The following is a 10,116-nucleotide window of genomic DNA, read 5'->3' on the forward strand; positions in this document are numbered from 1 at the left end:
GCAGCCTGTTCCCTTCCAGCCAGGACATGAATAAACCACCTGGATTTTAACAGCAGCTCCCAATAGCTGTTTGAACCGACCTTCGAATTGCTACATCTGCTGCGATGCTCAAATCTACGTCCCATCGAGGGGCCTGAGGGATTTGAACTCGCGTTCCCCAGAGGGGTGAAGACCAGGCATCCAGTCACAGCCCCAGACCCGAACGTTGGAGGGGGTGCTGAGTGCTTTTTGTGATTGACGGGAAGATATGAAAGAGTTGCAGGTCTGGGTGGAGAGGGAGCAGATGGAGTTGGATCTGGGCGCGTGTGAGGTGCTGCCCTTCAGGAGAGTAAACATGAAGAAAAAGTATGGAGTTAATGACAGGATCCTGATGGGAGAGACCCCCCAGCTCACTCACGGCAATAAGCTCAGTCCCAGACATGATCGGAATCAGCCGTGTCATTTATTTCACACATACAAGTGGGGCTGGTGTCCACAAGGCAGGGACAAAACACACCGAATTCAACAAATACTCGATATTTATATAATTTGGTTTCTATATTTATTTTGTTATCTCATTGCTCCTCCCCTGTTTACATCCTCCCCTGCCCTAAGACCGGTACCCATTACTCCTGTTTATCGCGTGTCTTATCCAGCCTGGTCTGTGACAAAATGCGGATTCCTGGCCCTCACAAGGCCGTTTGACCTCATCTCATCCTTTGCCTTATCATTATCTACTCCCTCCATCTGTCCCTCACAGAATCGTATCGTTAAGACCCTTTTAATTGGGGTTTGTCCCTGTGTTGCTGTAACAGTGGGAAACAGATGTTTATATCTCCTGTTTAAACAGGCGTATCTAGCTTAACCGCCTCCCCTCACAGCACCTTATCTAGTCGCCTGTAATATCTACCATTGTCTTGCAGCCCTGTTACTTTCTTGCAGACACTTTTAGCTAATACAAAAAAACAATTATGCATTTCCCCCACATAGTTCCCATTCTTGTTGACTCAGCTCCTGCTGTGAGTTCATTCACCCCGCACCAGCAATTATATGGCATTAATTTCCCTATATCCCACAAGTCTATATTACACCCAGCAGTTTATTTTTCACTTTCGGGTCCTAGTGAAGCTAATTTCTACAGCGAATGAGGTGAATGTTTCATTCCCGAGATATTATTCACCTGGATTACACCTCCCCTCAGCTGAGGTGGGACTTGAACCCGGTCTGTAGTTGGCGGTTTCTGGGTTCCTAGCTCAGGAATGGACTCTGCTCCCACACACACTCCAGTAACCCCGGAGTCAAGGTGCACAAATCTCAGTCCGCTGTGAGGCACTTGTTAATGAGCCTCAGCCCCAGCTCAGAGCCACTGATTCGAGTCGGATCTCGCCTTCCTGGGTCCAAAGGCTCACCAGGAACAGCTTCCCAAAGTGGGGCCGGCCGGGGGCTGGGGAGAGGACCTGGTTTGGAGATGTCAGCGATCCTGGTCAAGGTCTCCGCACTGATTATTCTCGGAGGTACTTACAGAGAGTCCCTGGTTCCAGAATGTTCCCAACGTGTTCCTGAACAGGACGGGAACAAACTCAGTCAGACCCAGGCAGCTTTCTCTGTCAGGAACCTGGTCTGAGGGAGGGAGGGAGGGAGGCAGTGAGGGTGTGAGGGAGTGAGTGAGGGAGTGAGTGAGTGAGGGAGTGGGTGAGGGAGGGAGTGAAGGAGTGAGGGAGCGAGTGAGTGAGGGAGGGAGGGAGTGGGTGAGGGAGGGGGTGTGTGAGGGAGGGAGTGAGTGAGTGAGGGAGTGGGTGAGGGAGGGGGTGTGTGAGGGAGGGAGTGAGTGAGTGAGGGAGTGGGTGAGGGAGGGAGTGAAGGGGTGAGGGGGTGAGGGAGGGAGTGTGTGAGTGAGTGAGGGAGGGAGTGAGTGAGTGAGGGAGGGAGTGAGTGAGTGTGAGGGAGTGAGTGAGGGAGTGAGTAAGGGAGTGAGGGAGTGAGGGAGGGAGTGAGTGCGGGAGGGAGAGAGTGAGTGAATGATGGAGAGAGTGAGGGAGGGAGGGAGTGAGGATGTGAGGGAGTTAGTGAGTGAGGGAGGGAGGGAGTGAGGATGTGAGGGAGTTAGTGAGTGAGTGAGGGAGGGAGTGAAGGAGTGAGTGAGGGAGGGAGTGAGTGAGTGTGAGGGAGTGAGTGAGTAAGGGAGTGAGGGAGTGAGTGCGGGAGTGAGAGAGGGAGGGAGTGAGTATGTGAGTGAGGGAGTGAGTGAAGGAGTGAGTGAGTGAGGGAGGGAGGGAGCGAGGGAGTGAGTGAGTGAGTGTGAGGGAGTGAGTAAGTTAGGGAGTGAGTGAGGGAGTGAGTGAGTGAATGTGTGAGGGAGTGAGTGAGTGTAAGGGAGTGAGTGAGGGAGTGAGTGAGTGAATGAGTGAGGGAGTGAGTATGTGAGTGAGGGAGTGAGTGAGTCTGTGAGGGAGGGTGTGAAGGAGTGAGTGAGTGAGGGGATGAGGGAGGGGGTGAGGGAGGGAGTGAGGGAGGGTGTGAGGCAGTGAGTGAGTGAGGGCGTGAGGGAGTGAGTGAGGGAGTGTGTGAAGGAGTGAGTGAGTGAGGCAGTGAGTGAGTGAATGAGTGAGGGAGTGTGAGTGAGGGAGGGAGGGTGTGAGTGAGCGAGGGAGTGAGTGAATGAGGGTGTGAGGGAGTGAGTGAGTAAGTGACTGAGTGAGGGAGTGAGTGAGTGAGTGTAAGGGAGTGAGTGAGGGAGTGAGTGAGGGAGTGAGTGAAGGAGTGAGTGAAGGAGTGAGTGAGGGAGTGAGTACATGAGGCAGTGAGGGAGGGAGTGAGTGAGTGAATGAGTGAGGGAGTGAGTATGTGAGTGAGGGAGTGGTGAGTGAGGGAGTGAGTGAGTGTGTGAGGAAGTGAGTGAGGGAGTCAGTGAGTGAAGGAGTGAGGGAGTGTGTGAGTGAGGGAGTGAGTGAGGGAGTGAGGGAATGAGTGAGTGTGAGGGAGTGAGTGAAGGAGTGAGTGAGGGAGTAAGTGAGTGTGTGAGGGAGTGAGTGAGGGAGTCAGTGAGTGAGGGAGTGTGTGAGTGAGGGAGTGAGGGAGTGAGTGAAGGAGTGAGTGAGGGAGTGAGTGAAGGAGTGAGTGAGTGAGGGAGTGAGTGAGTGTGAGGGAGGGAGTGAGTGAGTGTGAGGGAGGGAGTGAGTGAGGGTGTGAGGGAGTGAGGGACACACACACACACACCCACTCTCCCACCCACTTCCTCCCACAGTCTGGGGAGTGAGGAGAGAGAGGTTGGCGAGTGGGGCATTTATCTTGGGGGGGGTTTGGTCAGGGCTTGGTGCTGGGGTCTGGGTGGGGGTTGTGGGGTGGGGGCTGGGGTCTGGGTGAGTGGGGTGGGGTCTGGGGTCTGGGTGGGGGTTGTGGGGTGGGGGCTGGGGTCTGGGTGAGTGGGGTGGGGGCTGGGGTGTGGGTGGGGGTTGTGGGGTGGGGTCTGGGGTCTGGGTGAGTGGGGTGTGGGGTGGGGGCTGGGGGGGTGTGGGGTGGGGGCTGGGTGAGTGGGGTGTGAGGTGGGGTCTGGGTGAGTGGGGTGTGGGGTGGGGGCTGGGTGAGTGGGGTGTGGGGTGGGGGCTGGGGGGGTGTGGGGTGGGGGCTGGGTGAGTGGGGTGTGAGGTGGGGTCTGGGTGAGTGAGGTGTGGGGTGGGGGCTGGGTGAGTGGGGTGGGTGTGGGGTGGGGTCTGGGTGGGGTGGGATGTGGGGTGGGGGCTGGGGTCTGGGTGGGGTGGGTGTGGGGTGGGGGCTGGGGGTGAGTGGGGTGTGGGGTGGGGGCTGGGTGAGTGGGGTGTGGGGTGGGGGCAGGGGTCTGGGTGGGGTGGGTGTGGGGTGGGGGCTGGGGGTGAGTGGGGTGTGGGGTGGGGGCTGGGTGAGTGGGGTGTGGGGTGGGGGCAGGGGTCTGGGTGGGTGGGTGTTGGGTGGGGTCTGGGGGGGGTGTGGGGTGGGGGCTGGGGTCTGGGAGGGTGGGTGTGGGGTGGGGGCTGGCGTGCGGGGATGGGACGCGGGTCTGCAGGTACATCATCACACCCAGCCTGCGGCATATCTCTACCTGTCCCTCTCCTGAAACCAACCCCCCCACCCCCCTCCTCCCCCCCAACCAAAACATGAGGGGGTCAGGGTCAGACTGGGGGCAATGAACACACTCAAACCACCCGGATGGATTCGCCGTTCATGGGGTCAAACAAAACAGGGTCAATAAATAACACACAACCTCCTCTGACTGAATCATGGAACAGACTCAGGTATGGGGCCGAATGGCCTCCTGTGCCTGTGTAACAGGCTGGAGGAGGATGGGCTGAATGGCCCCAAGCTGTTCCTTTGTCATGAACTCCGTTGTCTTGCTCTCCCAGTTGCGGCGGGGTGCTGTGAGGAGGATGACCGAATTGTTGGCGGTTCGGAGTGTGTTCCACACAGTGTCCCGTACCAGGTCTACATCCGGAATTTCCGCAGGCCGTGGTGTGGAGCCTCCCTCCTCAACGCTCACTGGATCCTAACGGCAGCTCACTGCTACATTCGGTAACTATCCCTCAGGACAAACCCTACACCCCCTCCCTATCTCTGTAACCCCCTCCAGACCCTACACCCCCTCCCTATCTCTGTAACCCCCTCCAGCCCCTACTCCCCCTCCCTATCTCTGTAACCCCCTCCAGCCCCTACTCCCCCTCCCTATCTCTGTAACCCCCTCCAGACCCTACACCCCCTCCCTATCTCTGTAACCCCCTCCAGCCCCTACACCCCCTCCCTCTCTCTGTAACCCCCTCCAGCCCCTACACCACCTCCCTATCTCTGTAACCCCCTCCAGCCCCTACACCCCCTCCCTATCTCTGTAACCCCTCCATCCTCTACACCCCCTCCCTATCTCTGTAACCCCCTCCAGCCCCTACACCCCCTCCCTATCTCTGTAACCCCCTCCAGCCCCTACACCCCCTCCCTATCTCTGTAACCCCCTCCAGCCCCTACACCCCCTCCCTATCTCTGTAACCCCCTCCAGCCCCTACACCCCCTCCCTATCTCTGTAACCCCCACCAGCCCCTACACCCCCTCCCTATCTCTGTAACCCCCTCCAGCCCCTACACCCCTTCCCTATCTCTGTAACCCCCTCCAGCCCCTACACCACCTCCCTATCGTTGTGTGTGAGTGTGTGTGTGAGAGAGTGTGTGAGTGTGTGCTTGTGTTTGTGTGTGCATCTGTGTATAAGTGTGAGTGAGTGTGAGTGAGTGCGTGTGACTGTGTATGTGCATGCTTGTGTTTCTGTGTGTGAGTGTGTGTGAGTATGAGGGTTTGAGTGTGTGTGAGTGTGTGAGGGCATGTTTGAGAGTGTGTGAGACTGTGAGACTGTGAGTGTGAGTGTGCATGTGTGAGTGTTCATGTGTGAGTGTGTAAGTGTGTGTTTCAGTGTGAGTGTGTGAGAATGTCAGTGTGTGAGTGTGAATGTGTGTGAGTGTGTGTGAGTGAGTGTGTGTGAGTGTGTGTGTGAGAGTGTGTGTGTGTGAGTGTGTGTGAGAGTGTGTGTATGAGTGTGTGTGAGTGAGTGTGTGTGTGTGTGTGTGAGTGAGTGTGTGTGAGTGTGTGTGAGAGTGTGTGTATCTGTGTGTGTGTGGGTGTGAATGCATCTGTGTGAGTGAGTATGTGAGTGATTGTGTTTGAGTATGTGTGAGTGTTTGAGAGAGTGTGTGTATGAGTGTGTGTGAGTGCGTGTGAGTGAGTGTGTGTGAGTGGGTGAGTGTACTTGTGTGCATTAGCGTGTGCGTGCGTTCACGCGTGTGTGTGTGTGCGTGCTTGTGTTTGTGTGTGCATCTGTGTATGAGTGTGAGTGAGTGTGAGTGTGTGTGAGTGTGTGACTGTGTGTGCATGCTTGTGTTTCTGTGTGTGAGTGTGTGTGTGAGTATGAGGGTGAATGTGTGTGTGAGCGTGTGTGAGTGTGTGTATCTGATGTGAGTGTGTATGTATGTGTGTGAGTGTGTGAGGGCATGTTTGAGGGTGTGTGTGAGACTGTGAGTGTGTGTGTGAGTGTGCATGTGTGAGTGTGAGTGTGTGTGTGAGTGTGTGTGTCAGTGTGTGTGTGAGAGAGTGTCAGTGTGTGAGTGTGAATGTGTGTGTGAGTGTATGTGTGTGAGTGTGTGCCTGCTTATGCTTGTGTGTGTGTGTGTTTGTGTGAGTGTGTATGAGTGTGTGCGAGTGTGAATGTGTGAGTGTGACTGTGAAAGTATGTATGTGTGAGTGTGTGTGCATGTGTCTGAGTGTGTGTTTGAGCATGTGTGTGTGTGAGCGTGCGTATGTGTAAGTGTGTGTGTGAGTGTATGTGTGAGAGTGTGTGTGAGAGTATGTGTGCGAGTGTGTGAGTGGGAGTGTGTATGTGTGCGTATGTGTGTGAGTGTGTATGTGTACATCTGTGTGTGAGTATATGTGTGCGAGTGTGTGAGTGTGAGTGATTGTGTGTGTGAGTATGTGTGAGTATGTGTGAGAGTGCGTGTGTATGAGTGTGTGAGTGTATGTGTGTGAGGGGTGTGTGTTTGTGTGAGTGTGTGAGTGAGTGTGTGCGAGTGTATGTGTGAGAGTGTGATTGATTGTGTGTGTAAGTATGTGTGAGTGAGTGTGTGTGTGAGTGTGTGTGTGTTTGTGTGAATGTGAGTGTGTGTGTCTGTGTGTGTGAGTGAGTGTGCGTGTGAGGGTGTATGTGTTTGTGTGAGTGTGTCAGTGTGTGTCTGTGTGTCTGAGTGTGCATGTGTGTGTGTGTGTTTGCGAGTTTGTGTGTGTGTTTGTGAGATTGTGTGTGAGTGTGAGTTTGTGTGTGTGTGAGTGTATATGCTTGTATGAGTGTGTGTGTGAGTGTGTGTGTGAGTGAGAGAGCATCTGTGTGAGTGTGCGTGTGAGTGTGTGTGTAAGTGAGTGTGTGAGTGCGAGTGTGTGTATGTGTGTGAGTGAGTTTGTGTGTATGTGATTGTGTGTGAGTGTGTGTGATTGTGTGCGTTTGTGTGTGTGTGAGTATGTGTATGTGAGTGTGTGTGTGAGTGCGAGTGAGTGTGAGTGATTGTGTAAGCGTGTGTGAGGGTGTGTGTGAGAGTGTGTGTGAGAGTGTGTGTGTATGTGTGTGTGAGTGAGAGTGTGTGTGATAGTGTGTGAGTGTGTGTGAGAGTGTGTGTGTGAGTGAGGGTGTGTGAAGGTGTGTGTGTGTTTGTGTGAGTGTGTATGTGAGTGTGAGTATGTGTATGTGAGTGTGTGTGTGTGTGTGTGAACGTGTGTGAGTGAGCATGAGTGTGAGTGTCTGTGCGTGAGTGTGTGTGTGAGTGTGAATGTGTGTGTGTGAGTGTATGTGTGAGATTTTGTATGTGTGTGTGAGCGTGTGTGTATGAGTGTGCGTATGTGTGTGAGTGTGTGTGCGTGAGTGAGTGAGTGTGTGTTTGTGTATGTGTGATCGTGTGAGTGTGTGTGCAGTTGTGTGTGTGTGATTGTGTGAGTGTGTGTGTGAGTGTGTGTGAGAGTGTGTGTGAGTGAGTGTGTGTGCGTTTGTGTGTGTGAGTGTGTGTATGTGAGTGTGTGTGTGAGTGCGAGTGAGTGTGTGTGAGTGCGAGTGAATGTATGTGAGTGTGTGTATGTGAGTGTGTGAGTGTGTGTGTGCATTTGTGTGTGTGTGAGTGTGTGTGAGACCATGAGTGAGTGTGTGTGTGTGTGTGTGAGTGTGAGTGAGTGTGTGTGTGAGTGTGTGTGCATGTGAGTGTGTGTGTGAGTGTGTGTGTGTACGTGTGAGTGTGAGAGAGTATGTGTGAGTGTGTGCGTGAGTGTGAGTGAGTGCGTGTGAGTGTGAATGTGTGTGTGCGTGTGAGTGTGAGAGAATTGTGTGCGAGTGTGTGCGTGAGTGTGAGTGACTGTGTGTGTGTGAGTGTGAGTGTGTGTGTGTGCGTGTGTGTGAGTGTGAGCATGTGTGCGTGTGAGTGTGAGAGAGTGTGTGTGCAAGTGTGTGCGAGTGTGTGTGAGTGTGTGTGTGAGTGTGAATGAGTGTGTGTGTGAGTGTGTGTCTGTGAGTGTGTGTGTGTGTGTGCATGAGTGTGTGCACGTTTGTGTGTGTGTGAGTGTGTGTGTGAGTGTGAATGTGTGTGAGTGTGTATGTGAGTATGTGAGTGTATGTGTGTGTGTATGCGTGAGATTGTGTTTGTGTGAGTGTGAGTGTGTGTATGTGAGTGTGAGTGCGAGTGTGAGTGTGTGTGTGAGTGTGTGTATGTGAGTGTGAGTGAGTGTGTGTGCGTTTGTGTGTGCGATTGTGTGAGTGTGTGTGAGAGTGTGTGTGAGAGTGTGTGTATGAGTGTGTGTGTGTTTGTGTGTGCATGAGTGTGTGTGTGTGTTTGTGTGTGTGAGTGTGTGTGTGAGTGTGAATGTGTGAGTGTATGTGTGTGTGTATGTGTGAGATTGTGTTTGAGTGTGTGTGCTTGTATGTGTATGAGTGTGTGTGTGAGTGTGAGTGTGTGTATGTGAGTGTGTGTGCGCGTGTGAGAGAGTGTGTGTGTGAGTGTTTGCGAGTGTGTGCGTTAGTGCGAGTGTGTGCGCGTGAATGTGAGAGAGTGTGTGTGTGAGTGTGAATGTGTGTGAGTGTATGTGTGTGAGATTGTGTGTGAGTGTGTGTGTTGTATGTGTGTGTTGTATGTGTGTGAGTGTGTGTGTGCGGGTGCGAGTGAATGTGTGTCTGAGTGAGTGAGTGCGTGTGTGAGTGTGTGTGTGTGAGTGTGCGCGTGTGAGTGTGTGAGCGTGTGTGAGTGTGTGCGAGTGTGTGAGTATGAGTGTGTGTGAGTGTCTGTGTGTGTGTGAGCGTGTGGGTGTATACGTGTTGGGAGTGTCCTGTTGAGGTTATGCAGGACATATAGTAGCCCCTGTTCTGGAAGACCCTCGCCCCGCTGCAGGAAGGTTTTGCTGAACTGGAGCGGGTTCTGGGGAGATTCCCAGGATGGATACGTTTGGATGTGTTTCCCAGAATATGCTTGGATGGTGACGACAGGCTGGAGAGGCTGGGGCTGGTTTCCCTGGAGCGTCGGGGGCTGAGGGCTGACCTTATAGAGGTTTATAAAACCCTGTGGGGTGGGGTGGGGGTCAGGGGGGTTATAGGTAAGGGGAATGGCAAGTGTCTGTTCCCCTCGGGTGGGGGATTCCAACACTGGGTGGGACTGTTTGAAGGGGAGAGATTTAACAAAGACATGAGGGGCATCTCCCCTCCCTCACTGACGGACACTCTCCCGGTCTCAGCCTTGGATATACTCAATGCCCCAGCCCTCGGTGGTAAAGGATTCAGTCCCCTTTAGAGAGAGGGGATTCCTTCTCACTGCTGCCCCCGATGGGTGACCTCTTATTCTGAGAGTCTACCCTCAGCTCCTGGCCCCTCCCACAAGGGGGAACAACGTCACCCCCCTCTCAGTTCCCAATAAGAATCTTGTCTGGGTCAGTATTGTCACTGCAGTGAGTATAACAGGGTCAACCAAGGGGACCTCATAGATTCAGAGTTCCCGGATTGGGACTGTTAACCTGGGTCTCATCAGGGAGCCTTGGCTGACAGGGGTGTCAGAGGGCCTGTTCACTCTGAGGAGTTGCCCTCCCTCAGGTTCCCTTCCATTCTTTCCCCTCTGACCTTATACTGAGGCTCTCTATCCCTCGATTCCCCACCCCTGGGGAAAAGACGGAGTGTGTTCACCCTATCCATGTCTCTCACGATCTTATACTCATCCATAAAGTCCCCCTTTCGTCTCCTACGCTCTGAAGAAATAAGTCCTATCTTGTCCAACCTCTCCCTCTAACTCAAACCCTTGAGTCCCGGTAACATCCTTGATAACTTCCTTCTACACACTTTCCAGTTTAATAACATCCTTCCTGTAGCAGGGTGACCAAACCTGAACCCAATACTCCAAGTGTGGCCTCACCAATGTCCTGCATCATAACTTCCCAACTTCCCTACCCAATGCCCTGACTTCTTCACTGTCCTGTCTACCTGGGACCCTACTTTCAGAGAACCGTACACCTGACCCCCGACGTCCCCCTGAGAGGGTGGGCCTGCACTCATTGGAGGTTCAAACAATGACAGGTGAATGATGTAACCTCACAGAGGTCAGTGTCCTGTCACCAAGACCCCCT

General features: G+C 53.6%; 1 protein-coding gene across 1 annotated transcript in view; it reads left to right on the forward strand.

The window, feature by feature from the left end:
* Positions 1 to 1,318: 1,318 nt before the first annotated feature.
* Positions 1,319 to 10,116, forward strand: part of LOC132816238 (trypsin-like) — a 14,416-nt gene continuing 5,618 nt past the window's right edge. The window contains exons 1-2 of the mRNA XM_060825734.1: positions 1,319 to 1,493; positions 4,356 to 4,521. Coding sequence (XP_060681717.1) covers positions 1,319 to 1,493; positions 4,356 to 4,521 — 341 coding nt within the window. The remainder of the gene's footprint in view (positions 1,494 to 4,355; positions 4,522 to 10,116) is intronic.

Source organism: Hemiscyllium ocellatum, chromosome 5 (genome assembly GCF_020745735.1).
Source record: "Hemiscyllium ocellatum isolate sHemOce1 chromosome 5, sHemOce1.pat.X.cur, whole genome shotgun sequence".
Taxonomy (NCBI): Eukaryota; Metazoa; Chordata; class Chondrichthyes; order Orectolobiformes; family Hemiscylliidae; genus Hemiscyllium; species Hemiscyllium ocellatum.